We start from the raw sequence: 21,049 nt of genomic DNA on the forward strand, positions 1-21,049 counted from the left end.
GGGGGGCGCGGCCCGCCGCTGGGCGGATGGAGGAGGAGGAGGAGGAAGATGGAGGCCGCGGAGCAGCGGGGAGATCAACGGCGGCGTCCGGCCGCTTCGTGCGGTGCCTTTACGCGGTGGGCTTCCTGGTAAGCGGGCAGGCGGGCTGCGGCGGCGGCGGTAGTGCCCTGGCGGAGCGGCCTGAGGCGGGCGGCCGTGCCTGAGAAGGGAAATCCTCCCCGCCTCACACGACCCCGCTGCCCGGCCCCACGGCTCCGGGGCAGCCCTTGTGAGGGGCCGTGCTGGAGGCAGAGGAGGGGGCACGGCCCCGGAGCCGTGAGGTCCCCTCAGGGTTGTCAGGGGATGCTGCAAAGCCCGAAGTCGGGCAGACACCCCCCACCCCCGCTACCCTCCCCGGGTCCCGGCTCGTAGCGGGCCTCCCCCCTGACGCTCCAGATAAAGCTGCTGGGTTTTGAGGTACATCACTTCGCTGCTTTTTTTTTTTTGGAGTTGATGCGTTTGTAGCGATAGCCGTTTGCAGCGGCCGTATTGTTTTATCCGTGCAAACAGTCGTGTAGTTTGATACGAAGGTATGATTTTTATCCCGTGAATGAAACGGAATAGCGCAGCGCCCTTAGAGCTAAGTCTTGCCTTATGCTTATCAGAGAGCTGTTCCTCGTTTCCTTGAAATACCAGTGGTTGGTGTAAACCGAAAAAAAAATAATCCATGCTTCTTCTAGAAAAAAGCCCCTTACTGAAAGAATATAGCGTATAGACTTTAAAGAAGGTTTGTATTCTGGAGTGATTCATGAACCTCGGGAAAATGTCATTTAATTAATTTAAAATTAAAAGGAAAACGACTACAAAACAAGTACAAATTTGCACTGTGAAATGTAGATCTGTTCTCTTACCTACCTTTAGGTTGGGCAGTAGAAACAATCTGGTTGGTTTGGGTCCTGGAGCAAATATTCCAGGGAAAGGTGTGTTAGGACAAGCTTTGCTTCTTAGCTCACTTTTAAACACTGTGTTTTTCCAACTCTGTAATACCTTGCTCACCTAGAGCATGGAGTACACACTGAAATCAACCAAGAAGTGAGTGTCCTTTTAGAGGGTGTGAAGTATAGTGAAATATCGTGATAAAGAGCTGTTGCCTGTGATGCAAGCTTCCTGTAACCAAGCAAATACAGCGTAGTTGTCATTTGACATAAGAAATTATAGGTGAAATGAGCAATAACTACCCATTAGAGGATAGAGGTTAATGGGTCTTGCCCTACCTGCATGTCTGTGACAAGTCTAGTACTGCCAGGGTATATTCTGAGACTTGTCCTTTTTAATGTTTCTATCGATGACCTCAATGAGGTCATTGAACCTCTCATCAGGTTTGCAGGTGACACCTAAGTAGGCGGTGCAGTTTAGGAGGACCTAGACAGGCTGGATGGATGAGCTGACAGGAGCCTAATGAAACTCCGCAAGGACTACTGCCAAGTGCTGCACTGGGGAAGGAAGAACCTCTTCCATATATACAGGCTGGGGAGCAGCTTTCCTGGTAAGGCCCTGGTGGGGAGCAAGCTGAACATTAGCCAGCAGTGTGCCCTGGGGGAGAGGCAGCCAGCAGCATCCTGGGCTGTGTGAACAGGGAAGCAAGCAGTCCTCCTTCGCTCAGCGCTCATGAGGCTGCATCTAAAATACCATGTTTAGGTCAGAGTGAGTTCCCTGGAGGGCCACCAGGATGGTTGGCAGGGTGGAACACCCTGTGAGAAAAGGCTGAGGGGAGCCTTGCAGCTGCCTTTCCATTGCCTGCAAGGAGGTTAACGGGAAGCTGGAACCAGACTCCAGAGTGCAGTGCTGGGCAAGAGAGAGAGAAGGTCTTATTTCCAGTCAGAACCTCTTGTTTCAATTTAAGGAAAACCTTTGACACCATGAAGACAGTCAAGCAGCAGGACAGGTTGCCAGAGAGGCTGTGCAGCCTTCATCCTTGGAGGTGTTCAAGACCTGACTGCATAGAGCCTTGAGCTACTAGGTCTGACCTCAGAGCTGGCCCTGCCGTGGGCAGAAAACTGGACTGGAGACCTCCTGAGGTCCCTTCCAAGTGGCTTATTCTGTTATTCCATGATTGTGCATGCGAGTGCTTGGAATAGCTTATTGAGCCCTAAGATTGTGTTATTGAATATGTTCATAAGTTGTGTGGTCTCTTTGCTCATGCTAATATCTTTAATAATGGTTCTAACCTTGCCAAGTCTCAACTTCAACCATCAAAAGATACTTAATGACAGACTGTGAGAATTTTCTTATGCATTGATTCAGTTATTCTGGCTTGGGCATACTATGAATGGCTAGTCTTGTTCAGCTCATGCAGTCACTGATAAAAGGTGGTCTTGTTCCAATAGATCTCTTCTGTAAGGTTCCGCTCTGGTATAGGACACTGTATGCTGTGCCAGGAGCATACAGTGAAAGAACTACTGGGGTCACTGTAGTTAGCTTAACAAAAGATAAAAAATCAAAAGGAATGAGTAGGAGATTCTTGTACTGCTCAGGATAGGCAGTGTCCTTTGCCCTCCTCTTACAAAAAGTTCTTCACTTATGATTTGCTTTTTTCTTTCTTTTTCTTTTTTTCATGTTTTTGTCTTTTCACTACATTTTGTAAGTTATACAGAAAGGCAGTCTGTAGGTAGGTTTAGATCTACCATAGCTTCTTCCCCATCGTGGTTGAGAGGTAAAATACTGTAAATTTTCCAAATACACTCTCTTTACACAAGTAAAAGTATTTTCAGGTGATTGAAATTACAGACTACTTTACATTTAAAATAATAGTACCAAGTACTTTTCTTATTAAACAGATAAAGTTTAATAGATATTAAAGGAATACTAAACGTTTAAATAAATATATGCAGAATGATTGTATCTGGAGGGGTAAAGAGAATTGCTGTTTTCAAAGTTTTAATTCCTCTGTGAGGCAATCCTCTATCTTTTCAGTTTATGTGTTTTTGTAATTTCGTACATACAGGATGCATTGTAGAGGTTACAACATACCACACTGGCCATGTTAATCTTGTATCAATATGGAAATAACTTAAAATGTTTAAAAATATTGACTAAGCCAGGTTGCCATCATCTTTGTTATGATCAGTTACTAAAACTTTTTCTGCCTTCTTTTCAGGATTTATTTGGTGTAAGCATGGTTGTACCTTTAATGAACCTTCATATCAAATCTCTAGGAGCAAGTCATACAGTTGCTGGAATAATAGGTGAGTTGGAGTACTTGATTGATTTACCAAAGAATAAGATAATGTGAACTGGATTATGTCTTACTGCACATTGAACGCTGTAACATAACTCTTCCTTGCTAGTAGCATAATAAAAAGTAAGGCCAATTTCCAAATAAAACTGTACAGGCAGCCATACTGTGAGACCTGTCCAACCTTGCATGCTGACAGTAGCCCAAAGCAGGTGCTTGTGAAAGAGCATTCTTGGAAAGAACAAGGAAGTCTTGCAGTAACACTTGTACAGATGCTTTTCAGCATCCAAGAATTTACAGTTTAGCAACTTTGAGAGACAGAGGCATTGCTTTTAGTTTTATTGTTATTTATAGATGTTGCAAACAGTACTTCTGCAGCTAGTTCTCCTGAGCTTTCCAATGCCTATGAGTGCTCCCAGTTTGATTAAATTCCTTGCAGCTCCCTTTTGGCAAAATATTTATCATCTTCAAGGAGTGCTTACATGTAAATTCTCTGAAGGTTTGAAATTTTATCTTAAAAAACGAAGCAGTAAGATGAAGTTGTGTGGTTCTAAAGTTCTTATTTATATCTTAAGGTATTGTTTATGGTTTGTAATGATAAAAATACGATATTCTTTATAGCTATGTGTGGTTGACATGGGCTCTGTTATTCAGTTTTTTATTACCTTGCTTTTTTATTTTGGGTGAGATTTAGCACTTTTCATGAAATAATTCTGGTTCTGCTCTGAGTTGTCAGAGTATTACTTTAAGCAGTAATTCATCAAAAATACATTTTCATTTCAACAGTCTGCTTTGATTTTTAACTTTAAAAGAAACTGGGGTTTGAGGTGATTCCTTATAAATGAAAGAGGCTGGCAGATGTTTTTCTCTGCTTCTCATTGCTTCTTCTCTTCCGTCACTAACTGCTGCTAAACTCTTAGCCTCCAAAATGAAAGAGTAGGGTCTGTGGTTTTTTCAGGGCTTCTGTGGTGCCTTGTAATAGGTTGAAGTGCCAAGTGGAAAGTAATTAGTGCCTCCCAGTAATGAAATTCTCTCCTGATTCTGAGAAAACAATTATAAATGCCAAGGTCTATTTTGTTTAATACACCATACAAAGCAACATCCTTCTACACTAAATAGTTTTACAAGTTTTCAGCATTTGGTTTTCTTTTTTTGTCATTCCTGAAACTGTTTCCTTGGTTATGTGCTAAACTACACACTTGGTTTGTCCTGCTCCCTCTTCCTATTCTTCTAGTAAATTATTCCCAGAATTTCTCTCATGCTTCCTCATTTAAAATTTTGTGCAGTTTTCATTTTTAAAAAAAAAAAGTTTAAATTTTAACATTGGTATTTTACTTGTTTATTTTAGGATCTCTCTATGGTATAATGCAACTATTTTCCAGCACATTTGTGGTGAGTTCTAACACTACATTCCTGACTATGTTGGTATTTCTATGGATTTTAGGAGTAAAAAGGATGAGGCTAATAATAGTGTTTCTTGACATTTTGAAAATTTTTATAGTGTTCATATAAGCATTTTTTGTTGGAGGATCCAGTTTTTAGTTTGTGTGGGAAATGTTTGTTTCTTCTATAGGGAATTGCCAGATTTTTCAGAACTAAACAGAGTATAGTCTTTAGACAAAAACTACAATCCACATTTGAGCTCAGATACATTTCTGAGCACGTCGCAGTCACACAGGGTTCTCTTCAGTGTCGCTGCTAGTAAAGCAGTTCCCTTTAATGCAGTAGCCTGTCCAAAAGGCAGTCTCACCAGTCAGCGCTTCATAAACCTGTTATCTAGAGTTTGCTTTCCCTGCTTAATGAGCAGTGCCTTGTAATTTGCCATATGGCCTAAATTCATGCATTACGTCTTTGAGCTTTGTTTGGTTTTGTTTTCTGTTAGCTTTTGATTTTTAACATCCTAATCTAAGCAAGAGTGCAAAGACTAAACCTCTTGAATGCATGCTTTACCTATCAATACCTTAGATCCCTATGTTAGCTGGGAGCACCTTTAATATTACCCTGGTACCTCCTAGCTTTCAAGAGAGCAGATTTTGAGCGTCTCATGAAAAAACTGTTTCAGGGTTATTATGCAGGGCACCTGGGATAATTTGCTTCTATAATCCTGTGGCATTTTCTTTGAACTGCAAGACCATTGCCTACCTTCTTAAAAACCTACTTCCTGCTTGGAATCAAGCTGATTTATAAACATGCTACATGCGAGTTTACTGTTTGCCCTTCTCATAACTACTTCCTCCTTGTCTGCACTTAGATGACAAACTCCGTATAGCTAAGGTCATTCCTTTTAGGATGCTCAAAAAGTGTCTAGTACATAGCGACCATTGATGCAAACAAATATTTCTGGTTGGTTGTGATAACATTTTCAGAGGGCCCCTACTACTAATATTTCATGGTGTTTGTTTCAGGAATTTATTTTTAAAAGAGAGAAGTTATTTTTAAAAAAGCTGTGTGCGTGACATTAAATAGAATCAGTTTCAGCAGGTGCACTGCCGGCAGGGCAGAACTCTGTTCATGACTTCCAGATTTTGAGCACTTAGGAATGTTGTGTAATAAGCTTATTAAGCTTTCACTGACAGTCCTTTGATCTCTTTTCTCAATTTAATTTAGAAGTACTGATTGTTCACTGTACGTAGTTAAATGTTATAAAAAGCTAATCTTAATTTCTTGCTTTGTGAAAGGGCTGCTGGAGTGATATAGTAGGAAGACGGTATTCCCTGCTTGCTTGTATTCTTCTCAGTGCGCTGGGTTACTTCCTTCTTGGAACATCCACCACCGTGTTCCTGTTTGCCATTTCTAGAGTCCCTGTAGGTGAGTAAACACTTGGCATTTTGCAGTTTAAATTCCCTGTACTCTCAGCTTGAGAATGACTACTAAAGATATCATGGTATGTGGATGGCTGCATAGCATCATCACCCAGCAGCACCAGCTGAACCTTAGTAATGGAAAAATCTCTACAAATCAAACATTCATGTGACTTTTTTCTGAAAATAATTTGAAGTGGATACTCGACAACTGTCACAACTTTTACACCACCTCGAATGGCTGAATTTTATGAGAACAGGAGTGCAGCAATTCCTTGAAAGAGGCTATTGTAAGGTTAGTCATAACAGGTATACAATCTACCATGTCACTACTGGAAATCTTGGCCTGCACTTGCAATGGAGAATGGAATGATATGTGCATTAGTGTTTTTCTCACGCTGAAAATACACCTCAAAGTGATACTACAAAATGTGGCTGAAATTTTAGGTCACTGCTTCAACAGAATATTTCTGTTGTGCAAAAGCATGTATGTTTGCAGCACTGAAGCTAAGTTTGTGCCAGGGTTTGTATCAGAGTTCTTAAAATAGCTGAACACCTATTGCATATATTCTGATATAATAAGCATTGCTATTACTATGAACATATCTACTAAAGGGCACTTTTATGGCCCATAGTTTTGATTTAGGAACTGTTTATACTGTTTCTTAATTGAAAGACTATTTGCTAATGAATTATTTGGTTGATATTTGACTACTCAGTAGAGGTAATCCTTTTCAATGCTAACAGCACTTTGACTGTGACAGCATTGCCCTGGTCAGCGGGAAGGAACATAAGAAATTGCGTTATTAGTATTCCTGCAGTATGCTTACCCTTCTGTGCTTTTCTTTTGCCACCCACCAGTTTCCCGTATGAATTTGGTGTGTTACAATCCTGCAAATCTTCATACTCAGCAAACTTGGTACAGAGCTATGTTCATAAACAGTCAAGCCATTCCTCCTTAACCGTTACTCACCCGCAAGTTCCTATTTTAGCAGCTTTCTTATTCCTAGTGTGCTTCAGCACTCAGCTTAGTTACTTCTTCTTTCAGCAGGGCTGCAGGAGCACTCCTTCGACACAGATGCCTGAATAATTTTGATTCCCAAGTCCACATCCTTGAACAGCCAGGATGATGGTCATGGCCCAACGTGGTGCATGAAGCTAGCATTGAAAAATTTGCGGTTAATGGAATCTTAGAAATATCAGTCATACAGGTTTTGACCATTGATATTTCAGATAGCTTCTGTCATTTTCAATCTTTTGGACTGAGCAATATATGTTTATTTTGTTTATATTATGTTGCAGGTATTTTCAAACACACACTCTCCATCTCTAAAGCCCTGCTTTCTGACTTGGTTTCTGAGAGAGACCGCCCTTTAGTAATGGGACGCTTCAATGCAGCCTCTAGTGTGGGCTTCATTCTGGGACCTGTTGTTGGTGGCTACCTTACAGAGTTGGAAGATGGCTTTTATCAAACGTCCTTCATCTGTGCCTGTATCTTCCTTCTGAATGCTGGTAAGTTGTATGTCACATTTTGCATCTTGGTTCCCTTCATTCCTCACTTTAGTGTTTTTATGCCATTTGTAATACCTTGAATTCATGGTGCGTTTATCATCTGTGGCATACATGTTCTGTATACTGACACTACCCTTTGAACGTGAACCTATGTGGAAGGGCGGGAATTTTGAAACGGGTAACGTCCAGATGCTTCTCCTTTGTATTGTATATATGACTTTTATATTCAGACACGGGAATGGGAATTTTTAATATGCCCAAAGCTGAAGACTAGAAATCAGAATTTTGGCTTTAGCTTTTAGATTTGTTTATATGTTGCGAATGTGTCACCTCAGTGTTTTCCTTCTTGCTTTCACCACATCTAGAATTGAACTGATACTGTGAATAACACTAGACTTAATCTTCATAATTTTTTAAAGTTAAATGATTGTCAAAGTCCTTTTTTGAATTTTGATCCTTACACTAAGTAAACTTACAATCAGACTAATGTCTTCCATGTAAAGCTAATGCAATTGAATGAAATCAACTAATTTCTTGGTCTACATAGGTCTTGTCTGGATGTTACCCTGGAGTGAAGAAAACACTGGCAATAGGGAACATCAACGAGGCAACAAAGGAACAGACAGTTTCTCAGCAAAAGCAAATTGTGACCTGCACTTGAAATCAGCAAGTAATGGAGCTATGGCAAGGGATAGTCTTTTCCAGTCTCCGTGGATCCAAGTTGCAACGGTGCTGAAGAGGATTAAAGGAATTGCGTGCTCTGATCTGTGGGATATATTTTTAGTGCGGTTGCTGATGTCTGTTGCTATACTGCTGTACTATAGTAATTTTAGTCTGGCCTTGGAGGAGCGATTTGGGGTGAAACCCTTGTTTGCTGGATACCTAATGAGCTATAGCAGTGCACTAGGAGTCCTGGCTGGTTGTCTGCTCGGACCAATAACAAGACTCTATCAGCACAACACTTACAGAATTTTGTTGCACTCCAGCACTCTTACCTGCACGTTGATTCTCCTGTATGCGTCAGCGCTGAGCATATGGATGGTCATTTTGTCTTCCACATTCTTAGCCTTTTCAACTACTATAGGTCGTACTTGTATCATTGATCTTGAATTGACCATTGGTGGGAATGAGGCCAGCGGTACGCTCCTAGGTGTTGGACAGTCTGTGACATCAGTGGGACGTATAGTTGCCCCGCTCCTTTCTGGAATTGCTCAGGAGTTCAGTCCTTGTGGCCCTCCAAGTCTAGGGGTTGGACTAGCTTTAGTAGCTATTCTGATAATGAACGCGAACAAACAAAAATACTGTAGCCATGGAAACGTTAAATTAAAAAATCAATAGCTGCAAAGTTGGATTGCATAGAGATATCTTGCAGGAGAGGCAAAGTGAATCAACCTGGGGTGATGCTTACACCTGCCAGACTTGTACAGTAGTAACAGGATCTTTTAAGAGGGCACATTATGTTCATGTAGAGGCAAGTACATATAAATATTTCTGCTGCAGGGATGTTAACACTAGACAAATGTTACTCTAACTGGTACCACTAGAACACTTGAGAGAGGGACAGATGTTGCTGTATTGTACTGGCTGGGATTTTTTTAGGAATTTTTAAACTTTTTGGAGGGGAAAAAAAGCATTACATGAAATACACAAATCCTGCTTGTAGCTCACATTTGAAACAGTGTTTAGATTGATAGATTGTTAAAAGTCGGAAGTTGTTTCTTCTTATTTAATCAGAGGTGAATTTTTATTGTTTAATCAGAAGGAGAATTTGCAATGTAGCTCATTAGCCTTAACTTCTTATGCTGTGGTCTGCTGCCATTTGTCTGCTGTGACGGTAGCTTAATTACAGGGTGTTTGCTTATGTGATTTTGTTAAGCATACTTTCTCTACAAAACTTGCTGCACAGCATGATTAGGCACCTTGGGGTAGCCATCCAACCCCTGCTGATTCCTGGTCTTTCCCAGGTAACAAAATTGGGTATATGCTAACTTCATGTATTAGAAGGCCTAAAATGGACAATTTTAGAATAATATGGCATCATTCAGACTGAAACTGACACTGAATGTAAGCTTTATTGAAACTTGAACTGGTGGTTTCTGTTTAGTAGTAACTTCTACTGAGCAACTTTGTCATAAATTATTTGTTAATGTTTCCTGTGCAATTTTTCCATCATTTTAACAATAAATTTGCTTCTTAATTCTTTTGAATGACTGTTAAAGGTGAGCTGGAGCAACTAGCAGTACCTCATGGATCTGGATTAATGCATTCTCTCTCATCTCCGGAGGCATAAGTGACATTTCAGTGACAAGAAAGACTGTTTATTTGTTGGTATTTTAGTCTTCATTTGTCTGCACTGCTTAACTAAAGAGAGGTTACTCTCAGGGCTATACTGAGAGTTGTAGCACTCTCCTGTGCTATTTACTGTTCAAGCTCATATTACTTGCCAGTCACCACTGTTTGCATTTCATTTGAAACATGAAAAATGTATTTTGTACTGCTAACGTTCCATATGCTTTTCCTAGTATTACTTGATGAAAGTACAAAGTCAACTATGTATAATTGTTGGGGGGATTTTTTGATTAAAACCAATTCAGTTATCTCCTTGAACACATCCATGCAAATAGCATTGCTGTTTCAGGAGAGTCATAGATGGTGTTTTGCCTTTTTAATTTTATTTTATTCTTTACCTTTTCCAGTGCCTGCTATCATTTAAAGCCTTGTTGAAACCTCAGTGATTCCAGTGGCAGCACTATGGGAACATGTATAGAATTCTGAGTTGTTTTAATTTTATATATTGACATAATGAGTGTGTGTCTTATTACTGCTATGATTTCAGTACATATCCTCAGAGTTCCTTATTGTAATAATCTGTGTTTCATTTCTCCCTAGGAACCTGAGGCATTTTCAAGTGTCATCTCCTCTTGTCTTGCTTGGTAGATGCCTCAAAACATTCTGGCCCTAAATTTCCTATTTTCTTTCTTTCCATCTTTTAAATTTTTTTTTTTTTTTTTTTTTTACATAAAACCACCCTTCTGCAGGTCAGGGACTTCTGTTTTACAGCTACAGCAAGGGGTAAAGGAAAAGAGTAGGAAAAAAAACCTTGAAAATTAATATATATGAAAGATTTAGTAGTTTTTACTATAGTTGTTGGTTATATGAGGTAACATAACATTTCCCCTTCTAAGTTGCTGCACTGATGAAAGCTGAATTCTGTAAACACCATAAAATTCAGTTTATACTAACATATACAGCTGCCTGAATATTGCTTTTCTGCTTATAAAAACTTCAAAACTTCACTGTTTCTGTTATACATCACTGAAAAAAGTGCTTTCCACAATCAGCAGATATTTTTGTTTTATTTTGAAAAATAGTTCTCCATATACACTAAATAAAAATGAAATTAAATAATCGAATTGAGAAATCTGTGGAAGGCTGTGGTCTTAGGGTCATGCTGCAACTGATGTTACAGAAGAAAAGTTTTTACTTGTAGGCCAAAATGATTTCTGAAATGCTGCAGAAATGTTTCTTCTTTGTAAAGCCTCAGTTACAGAAAAGTTGCTCCCCTCTTTTTTTTTTTTTCTTTTTTTTAAGGGATAGAAATAAAATGAATTGACATTCCATGTCTATAACTTTGTCGCTGTGTTTTTTTCCCCTCTTCCTCTGCTGAAACTAGGGCACAAAACAGAGGTGGTCACCATGAAGTGCAGAGGTTTTTTTTTTTTTTTCAAGCTGTTCCTTAAAATGATCATTTGAGTCTACATACTTTTCACATAAAAGACACAGGAGCCAAGGATTCAACCAAGACATGGCTTGACAGTGAATGAAAAAGAAGAAAATGGAGAACTTAGCAGTTTTGAGATGGAGTGCTTAAAGCTACTGTTCCTAGTGCCTGGAGACCACGTTTGGATGCCTGGCGTTGTCTCTTAGTTGCCATAATCATGCAAGTTCAGAGACTGATGAATAAATGACATCCCTGGAGATGAGGAGCTGTGACTCCCCCTTTTAAGTTGTGGGAGGAGCAGTTGCAGCCATTTTTGGCTTCAGTCTAGTGGCTTTACTGAATTACTCGGCAGTTTCTTGAATCCACTGGTGGTATCTGAAGACTGTAACAAAACAAGAGATCTGAGTATGGACTAAAGAGAAAGTTTCTACCTGCAAATCACTATAAATTAAGATTTTTCTCTTGCTTGCTGTTACTTTAGTTTTGGGTTGGTTTTCTTGGGCTTGTAGGCAGGGTTGGGTTTTGGGGTTTTTTTTTTGCTTTTTACCTTTTGAAAGTCTCACTTTTTTAACAGTGACTACTTTTCTGACCTTTATGATCAGCTGATGTTGAAGATGCTGTGTATACAATATAGTAATTTATTTCTGTAAAACAGCTGGTAGCATATATGTACTGATTTTGTTGCTTTTAAATAATGAAGCAAATGTAAGATTTATTCCATGTTGATGTATGCTGCATACATTTGAAGAGATCCTTTATAAAACATACCAGTTCTGCAGATTTGAGTTTCTTGTCCTCTTTTCTTTTCACTGAATTTACTCATTGCAGCACCATCATAGAGGTCAGTACGATTCTCATTTTCTGAGAACAGGTTAATTATTGAGCAGATAATGCAGCAACAAAATGGGACAAGCGTTGCTTACTAACTGGCTTGCTCATTACTTCAAGCACTCTGCAATGCCATCACGTTCTAGCTGATGGGAAGCTCTGTGGGTCTGTTCAGGTGCTGCCAGCCCCCATTTGGTTATGGGTGCTGTGTAATACCCCGGGTAAGTGATGCTTTATAGCTTGGCGCTTTGGGATTTGAAAACCCAAGACTTGACTGTGCTGTTATTGCTATAATTTTGAAAACTCATTCACAAATATCATGAATCTTCTAAGGGAGCATATTGGAGCCTGAACTTTGAGAATCAAATGATTGTGAGTGGAGCTTAGTCTTTCTCATAAAAATGAAGAGTTTTGTAGAGCTTGTTTTAAAGGGAAGTCTTGAAAAATATCTGTTAACTTACAAAGAGAAAGGAAGCCAAATTTCTAGTTATTTTAAATCCTAAATTAGCATCAAAGAACTATTTTTGAGATGTGCTACACAATAGGAACTGCTCTTCCATTCTGTCAAATATGTAATAAATAGAAGGTCTTAGATATGAAAAATAAATGAACTGGGGTATTTAAAATGCCTTTTCCTTTTTGTGGCAAAAAAATCTCTTTTTGAAACAAAACCTGTGGCAATTAGGGTGCAGTTGTTAACTGACAGATTTAAACCCCAGCACGTTTTAGATCATGAACCAGTGAAACTCACCAAAGCAGCCAGTGTAACTATTGCTTTCCCTTCTGCAATCTTAGTCCCTCATATTCTGTCAAATCTCACAGGATAAAAAGGCTTCCAAAGCATGTCAGTGCTGTGTGGGAACCGCATCAGTGTTTGCCAACTTGGGAGAGGAATGATGCTAACCCAATCTCCCATCGTGTTGTCCTATTAGAAGATCTGTCCACCACCTGCAAGAAGAATTCTTCTGATGGGTAAGATTCTCAAGTGGCTCAGCACAGTATCCAAGAGGGACAATCTCCTGCCCCAACTTTGATTAACTCCCAAATGCTAAGGTTCCTTCAACTATTCAGAGGAGAATTAAGCTGCCACGTGGTTTTGGGGTTTTTTTTTATAAGTAGCTCCCCATTTAGCTGGCTGTCTAATAAATAGAGGGAGATGAAATTCTTTGACTTGATAGTTGTAAGACATCTTTCTCATGGTTGTTCACACAACTGACAGTGTCAAGCACAGCTGCACGTTTATCTAGAAAGTGCAAGTTATATCATGATCTACTAAAATAAGGGATTAAAAAAAGGACTGTTAGTCCTCCTATCTCTCCGGGATTTAAATAGCATCTGAATCCGGGCAGTGTACGACCTCTCTGTCCTAAAGCAGTTCCTCCTTCTCATGCTTGGACTTGATACCCCCTCCATCAGGTTTTCCAGACCTCACCTCCAATCTCTGGTTGGCCTGGCTGGGGCTGGGTATTGCAGATGTTTTAAGCATATTCAGAAGCGTATTTTTACAGGCTCAGAGCTGTTGTAGTACAAAAAGCATTCCTCCAGCCAATTTCAAAATCCTTCCTCTTTTCTTCAGGAGCTGGGGGATGTTGGCAGAACTCAAGAGAATTTTGGAAATGGTGACCAGCTGAAGCATTTATTGCAGCGTCAGCCTTCAAGTGTTGCTGGTGTCTGGAATTGGTGGATTTGGCATCTCTTGAAAAAGGTGGTGCAGGGTGCAGTGTGTTTGCTCCCAGAGACGCCAAGATACTCTGTAACAGCATGCATGTTATTTTGGCCAAATTTTGAACTTTGTTTCTCCATGTGATTTCTATGTGGCTTCAGTGGAGAAGGATATTTTCAAGTTTCTAAATTGTTATGCAGTATGGTTTTCTTTTGTCAAACACCTGTGGTTTCAGTGGAGCTTGCATTATACTTTAGTACCAAGTAGGAGAGCCCTTAAAATTTTGCCTCTTATGGCAAATTATTCTCATTTTCAAATATCTGCTTAAAACAGATAACTGGATGTCTATCTACTCTCTAGCCCTTGCTATACCTGATTTCTTATCCTGTTTACTTTCAATTTGTAGGCCTCTCAGCAGCTGAAGAGGGAAAGAAATTCTCAGAAAACCCTAATTCAGAGTGTAACATATATATTTTCCCACTGTCCCTAAACCTGGACAACTAGGCATTGCGCTTCCTCACCAAGGCAGTAAAATATCAATACTACAGAGCGTACCGGGGATCTGGAAACAAAAAAATTGTCTGTGGATTTGGCGAGTTTCCCAGTCACTGCTGAAGATGTGGTTTCCTGAAAAAGTGAAACGCATGTCCCCGGTCAATACATGACTTTCCCCATCAGGTGGTGCTCGAGGACAGATTTATTGGGCATTTCATTCTCCAGCAGAAAAACTCTCTTTGATACAACATGAAGGAAACGTCTCCTCTGCAAGCTAAAGGTAAACGGGCCTTTTAGAAAGATCAAAAAGTGCTATTGAACTTGTTTTTCCTTTGCAGGAAAAGGAAAAAAAAAAAAGATAAGAATAGAAAGATCAAAAAGTGCTATTGAACTTGTTTTTCCTTTGCAGGAAAAGGAAAAAAAAAAAAAAAAGATAAGAAAAGGCAAACCTCTGACCTAAACCAGAACAAGAGTTGACTGAGAAGGGCAACCTGGGGGACAGCTCTGTGTCACCTGCTGCTGTCATTGCTACTGAAAAGGAGAACACCCAGGAAAGCAGTTTCCCAGAGGCGATGAGGGTCTGACCCAGCAGCAGTGGAAAAGAGCCTGAAAAGGGTGGGAGGAGCAGGAGTGAGGAAGGGAGAGAGCACTTGCAAGGAGCACAAGAGTCCCAGGAGATCTGTGATTTCTGCTTCACAGTGTAACCGTGCTGGAGATCTGCCTTGATGCTTCTATTCTGTGGGTCTCAAAGTGCTTTCAAAAGGTAACAACGTGCTAGCGTGTTTTGAAGCACCAAGAGCTTAAGACCGTATTTCATAAAGATGACCTCCAACTGGATGCGCTTGTACTATGGGGCATCCTCTTTTAAGTACCAATGATCTGAGCATGCCCTGTACTAACGGACAACCAGCAAAGCAGTAAGGTTCCTGAAGCCTGCATTCATTATTTAAAACTGTGCCATAAAAAAATGACACCCATTTAAAAAAAACAAAAGGCAGCTTTCCCCAGGTACAAGCCAACTGCTTGGTCATTTACCAGCGCATGAATGAGGAAGCTCCACAGGGAGTAAACTAAATGTTGATGTGCAACACTTCACATTTATTTATTTGGTCAGATTTCAGATGGGCCTGATACAAAACACCTAATCTAAACAGTCTGATCTGCAAGGAGGATGTGGTTTCAAAACTGAAATCTAAACTCAAGGCTTCTTATTCAAACATGATCCCAATAAGGCAGTGACAGAGTACTCACTGACAGTTTTACTGACAAAACATATTTTCCTGTTGAAAGACAAATTCAAATTTGCTTTTAATGCTTGCTGGTTTTCTTTGAATCCAGTTTTATTTCCAAACAGGAGATAATCATTAAAAAATAGTTAAGTATTGCCTTCCACAAAAACGATTTGTTGAGAATAGCCATGAACATTTGACTGAGATTTCTAGGGTCCACATAGCCATCCCTCTGCAGCTTAGACTTTGCATTTGACACACAGCAGAAACTTCCATAGCTGGAACAGAGGAAAAAGACTAAAAGACCTGTGCCAATAAAGCAGTTTAGGAAGGTTTGACATTTCAAATACATACATGAAATAAATACTTTGGTAAAGCTGTTAGAAGAAGGAAAGTCTTAAATCCCCATTTATAAAACTGATTTAGCAACCCCACCCGTGAACCTTTGAAAGAAATCTACCCTGTGATTTTAAAAAGAAATTGTTTTTTAATAGTTCTTTCAAAACAAGCTTAAATAAAAAAAAGAATCTTATTGCCCACAGATGTAGAAATGTGCTAATGAAAAAGAAAAGTTATGATTTCACAGTGTATATTCTTCAACGAAAGTTATCAATCTTGTAACAAGTAGAATGAAAATTATTTCTGCATTGTGCTGAAATGTGTATCTGTGCTAAAGCAAGCTCAAAACTTAAGACAGCTTAAATGGGACAGAAAGTGCAAATTCCTGAGAGCTACAGTTAAGTATCATTTATTTTAATGCACCCTCCCTTCCCATATGCACCCAAATGGCAGCCATTTATGCTAGGATGAAGAAGTCTGTGTTTCTTATGAGTGTTATTAAGGTGCATAGTGACTTCAACTGACTCCAGGGCCCTGCTGTGCTACTTTTCTGCACAAACAAATCAAACGGAACATTTTTTGTTCCTTGGAGTGCATAGCTCAGACAAAAGATTATCTTCCCCCTTTTACAGATGAGGAAACAAAAGGAAAACAAGTTGACCAGGGTCACAAGCATGAGTAAACAAGCTTTCTTGAGTCTCAGTGGTCCCTGCCTCAAACAGGAGACTGCTCACATTCTCTACATGTAGCGCTCTGCAACTATTCTACTGCTGTGTTTGCACTGCAACCAAGAAACTAAGGTGCAAAAAGCAATTTTGAATAACAACATTATTTATCCGCTTCAAGTTTTCTCTTTTTAGGGCTTCTGGTGTCCTGCTAGGTGCTCTCAGCTCTTATTGACATTAGTGAAAGTCAAGATAATTCAGATTTCCTTTGGTGATCCTCAGTACCTATCAAAGGTAGAATATTGCCAAAAATTCAAAAAGCAAAAATTCAAGCTATTCAGGACTCATCTCTGTTGCAACTCCTTTCTATAAAGTGTATTTGCAATTCTGCTCCTACAGCTTGTTCCTTCTCTTCTTCCTCTTTTTTCTGCATCACAGCTCTTCGAACAAACTGGGCTTCAGGAATATATTTATTCTTCTTACAAAGTCTATATGATAGGTGCATTGTGCAATTTTCAGTGTTACTCATATTAAAGCTCTGGTTAAAACAAGTATTATTGGATTATAAATAAAATCTGAAATGATATAAAATTTTTTTTAGAACCCATTCATCACTGGACCTTCAACAATGATTTTCAATGGATAACTGGGTATTGAACCTGCATGACTCGGTTCCACAAGAGATAATGTGATAAGGCACATTTCCATCCTATCTTAATAGTGGAAATAATGTAATTAAAGCATTGCCATAAGTTATTTATAAAAAGAGACTAATTTTTCTTATGTCTTCAGCTTCGCAATTGCTCCAGTATTCTTTTCACTCAGTTAATGACATTGACTTTGCCCAAATGGAAGTGGTTAGATCCACACTGAGGCTTGTTTTTGTTTTTTTTACTGGATCCCATATTCTGATCAGATAGTTTAGAACCCTAATTCGATACATCCATGGTTTATTACCAATAGTTCTCTTTGTGCTATATTCAGTATGGCTGGTTCTCAGGCTTATTTCTCTGCCTTTCCCCTTGCGATGCCTGCCTAACTAACCGCGGTGGTGGCACGGGTCTTGCTGAGTCGTGGTCTGCAGTCAAATCTTCCCTGCTCAAAGTGCCAAATCTTGGTCTCGTCAGCAGCGGCTGCCTGAACCCAATGGACGGCTGAGGCAAGGCGCTTGGCTCCTGCTGCTCTCCTCGTCCAGCCTGGCTCCCGTCAACTTCGTTCTTCCACTCCACCCTGAACTCAGGCGCTGGCCTCTGCTGTCTCAGTCTCTGGTCTCTCAAGATTTTCCCTGCTCTGGGTCTTAAATTGAGCACTGTGGTAGCGGCATCCAACTCGGAGTCACTGCTGTCGCCCACTGTTAATTGAAAACAAAATTTAAATTTTAGGCGCAGAGTATTACTCTTTCAGGAGTATTCAAATAACAGCACACTGAGCACGAGCACACATAGAAGAAAGTTTCCCCGTGTTTCCTAAATTTGGTGCTTTCTGATTAGACCCAGTAACAGACACTTAACTCTGCCAGGACAGAAGATAGATTTGACTTCCAAACATTCCTCCCCTCAGACTGATTTTTAGAAAGCCCTCACTCAGCTGCTCCTTAACCACCAAGTGCCCAAGTGTTTGAGTTGGCATTTCCCCAGTTCTGGCTCTGGACATGGAAAAACCTGTCTCTCTCTGAACTACCTGGGGTCTAGTCCCCGCTTACATCCATGCAGGATACAAAAATGACATTTCTCACCCCCACATCCCATGAAATCTAATCTGAGAGGCATTTCCAGAGCACGACATGTACAGGGGCTCTAGAGACTTGACTTTGGAAAAGGAACGTCAATACTCCACGGAGCAAAGGCTCTCCCAAGGTCAATGTACATATGGGAGGAAACACCCTGTCCTTAATACGCCTGAATGTAAGATATCAAAGAAAATCTACAGAGCAAATCTCACAGGTTGCAAGGGTTGCAGACTCCTTCACCCCCTCACAGCAGGGTAGAAAATGGTCAAAGGAAAGCTGGCATAATCCTTCAGGGAATGCACTTAATAATTGTTATCAGGTAAACCAAGCTGGAAACTTTCTGGATGTGTACATGTGCATGTATTTTCCCCAGCAGCCTTCTTTTAAATTGATTAACATCTTCATCAAAATTTGAAAACTTCGGTCATGTGATAATCATTTTAACAATCATTTATGAATGCCTCAGATTTGTTCTTACACTTAAGTCAGATAGGAAGTTTTAAACATATCAAAGCACAGAATTGTGTATTGTGCAACTGTCGTAAGAACAACTTCCATTAGTAGCCTATGTGTCATTTCTTTTATAAAGGTGAGGAAGGGGTCAACAAAATATATCAGCACTTAATTGTCCATTCACCCAGATAATTATATATCAAGGAAGGTCTTCATCAGACTGTGTTTGCAGGCTTTTTCTCCCCTAAATATGTCAAATAATATATTTTTTGACAATTGAATAATCTGGAGGCACATTTCCTCTTTAATTCTAGGTGACAGTAGGTGACCTCTGCATACATAACTACAGAGTAAAAGGCATCCTACATTCAGGAGAGCAAAGATGTAATTATTAACAGACAAAAACATGGCCTATTGCTAAATGAATTTTGAAGAGTGGGAAACTAATTGGGGTAGGGATCAGGACATTTTAGTGACTGTGCAGAGATTTAATCTTCCCAGCAAGAGATCTTGATGGTTGCTTGTCATGAAAGGAAATGCTCCTGAGCATGGTATAAGCATGGTAATGCAACCGGTAATAATTTAAAGTAATATAGAGAACTGGGCAAAGTTTTCACATCAAATGGTTGTCTTCCTCCAGATTTTTTATTTTTTTGTTAGAATTCAAGAAGGCCAATATAAAACATCTGTGAGTTTAGGCAGAAGAAAAAAAATTTGACATTTTAGTTGTAAATCACAGCATTTTGAGAAGTTCTTCATGAGATTCATAAACCAGACCTCATGGCCTCTCTCTGGTTTGGTTCTCAGAGCAGTGTCCTCTACCCTGACCCCAGTGATAAAAGAAACCAAATATGCTTATAATCCAAGAGGGAGATCAGGACATTATGGAATAAAGACAAGGAGAATGAGCCATGGCAGTGCTTCTGGTGCAGAAGTGCTTCAGGCTGCTGCCTGCTCACATGAGGAGAAGTGCTGGGAGGATTCTGCCACAACGGCGTTTGAGCTGAGAAAGCCCCACAAGACTCTGCTTGCTGGGGTATTTCTCTACACTCAAATACCTACTTCAGTAGTTATTGCTTTTAATGCTCTAAGAATATCCAACACCTACAAATATGTTATGAAGGTTATTTACTCTAGAATGAAAGCATGTGGACGTAAAACTTTTAATATTTATTTGAAAATTAACATGCTGATTTCCTTATGTCATCCCTAGAAAAACCTTCCTTCTACATAGGCAAAAGGACTGCAGCACAGTAAGAGACAGCAGAAGAGTTTTAATTACCTCTGGAAGATGTTTTATTTCTCACTCGTAGTTTCTCTGGGAGTTTAGTGTTTTTAGGAAGCGAAAGGAATCTTTTTGTATTTGCAGCTGCCTGTGTGCAAAGAAATACAAGAAATGCTAAGTTACTGCAGACTGAAATACCTGCATAATGTATTTTAAGATACATGACTGAGGCTTGAATGGGTTTATGTAGCTAGAGGGCTGGAGAGTAGTTTGGGATTAGCTAATATGTGACCTTTTACTACACACTCAGGTTAACACTGACTGCTGGTTGAGGTCTATGTTAACTAAGGTAAAAACTGAGTAATCTCAAGCAGCTTAATCAAAGAAAAGTCTGGTGATATGCCCTCTGAGATCAAAGTTAATAAATGTATGCTCTCTAGCCTCAACCTTATCTGTAGAGGTTTTCCTAAGGAAGGCAAACGCTGCAAGCATGGCATCACTTCATGCAACTCCACTTTGAAACTTTTTATTAGTCAGCCGCAAAAATTAGGTTGAGACTGAAGCTCTGGCACAAGAACTAATCTGTATTCTGATCCTGCAAGCGCTTTATACATATAAATGACTTTATACAGTTGACTAGTCACACTGAAGTTGATGGGGAAGTTAGGTACAAGCGTGATCATTTACCAGTTCAGGGCATAAAATCCTTGTTTTCCCAAGACTAAGCTCGAAAGGCCCTGGGAGCAGAGCACACCTCATACTTCCTGGAACATGAGAGGTACTTTCCAGGACAGGTTGCTTTATTTTAAAATTCAAAAGTTTCTCAAGGGCATCCTTTCTTACATTTGTAAGATTTGTAAGATTTTTTAAAACCTTTAGTCTACCAGCTCTCCTCTGCTTGTACCCTTCATTGCTGCATGCTCAAAGAGAACCTGAAAGGAAATTTATTTTCCATGAGAGATCTTTCCTCTTCAGATAGTGTTGTGCTGCTCAGGACCACTACACTTCCCTCTGTGGTGGATTCATCCAAGGATAATTATTTTTAAAATTATAGCCTGTGCATTTTAAAAAGCTGTCAGACACCCTGTTTCTCTCCCTGCCCCAAAATGTCTCAATCCTGTTGAGTCTTTTCATTATTCCACCTAGTAAATCATTTATTTGTATGACAAAGACAA

General features: G+C 39.8%; 2 protein-coding genes across 2 annotated transcripts in view; one reads left to right on the plus strand and one right to left on the minus strand.

Moving 5' to 3' along the window:
* The first annotated feature begins 26 nt into the window (after nucleotides 1-26).
* MFSD9 (major facilitator superfamily domain containing 9) lies at nucleotides 27-10,334 on the plus strand. The gene is made up of 6 exons (XM_010575705.1): nucleotides 27-128; nucleotides 3,137-3,224; nucleotides 4,563-4,606; nucleotides 5,893-6,022; nucleotides 7,318-7,527; nucleotides 8,075-10,334. Exons 1-6 carry the CDS (start codon nucleotides 27-29, stop codon nucleotides 8,863-8,865), a joined length of 1,365 nt encoding a protein of 454 aa, XP_010574007.1. The 3' UTR covers nucleotides 8,866-10,334.
* A 5,597-nt stretch (nucleotides 10,335-15,931) lies between these two features.
* SLC9A2 (solute carrier family 9, subfamily A (NHE2, cation proton antiporter 2), member 2) overlaps nucleotides 15,932-21,049 on the minus strand; it is a 33,762-nt gene continuing 28,644 nt past the window's right edge. The window contains exons 11-12 of the mRNA XM_010575707.1: nucleotides 19,932-20,022; nucleotides 15,932-17,818 (exon numbers count right to left, since the gene is read on the minus strand). Coding sequence (XP_010574009.1) covers nucleotides 17,448-17,818; nucleotides 19,932-20,022 — 462 coding nt within the window. The 3' untranslated portion in view covers nucleotides 15,932-17,447. The remainder of the gene's footprint in view (nucleotides 17,819-19,931; nucleotides 20,023-21,049) is intronic.

Source organism: Haliaeetus leucocephalus, unplaced genomic scaffold, assembly GCF_000737465.1.
Source record: "Haliaeetus leucocephalus isolate CR32 unplaced genomic scaffold, Haliaeetus_leucocephalus-4.0 Scaffold495, whole genome shotgun sequence".
NCBI lineage: Eukaryota > Metazoa > Chordata > Aves > Accipitriformes > Accipitridae > Haliaeetus > Haliaeetus leucocephalus.

Bases quoted from the DNA above. Each gene is read 5' to 3' on its own strand.
- MFSD9 (XM_010575705.1), top strand. From the start codon at position 27: ATGGAGGAGGAGGAGGAGGAAGATGGAGGCCGCGGAGCAGCGGGGAGA. The intron at 129-3,136 runs GTAAGCGGGCAG...CCTTCTTTTCAG, and splicing joins TTTACGCGGTGGGCTTCCTG to GATTTATTTGGTGTAAGCAT. The intron at 3,225-4,562 runs GTGAGTTGGAGT...TGTTTATTTTAG, and splicing joins TACAGTTGCTGGAATAATAG to GATCTCTCTATGGTATAATG.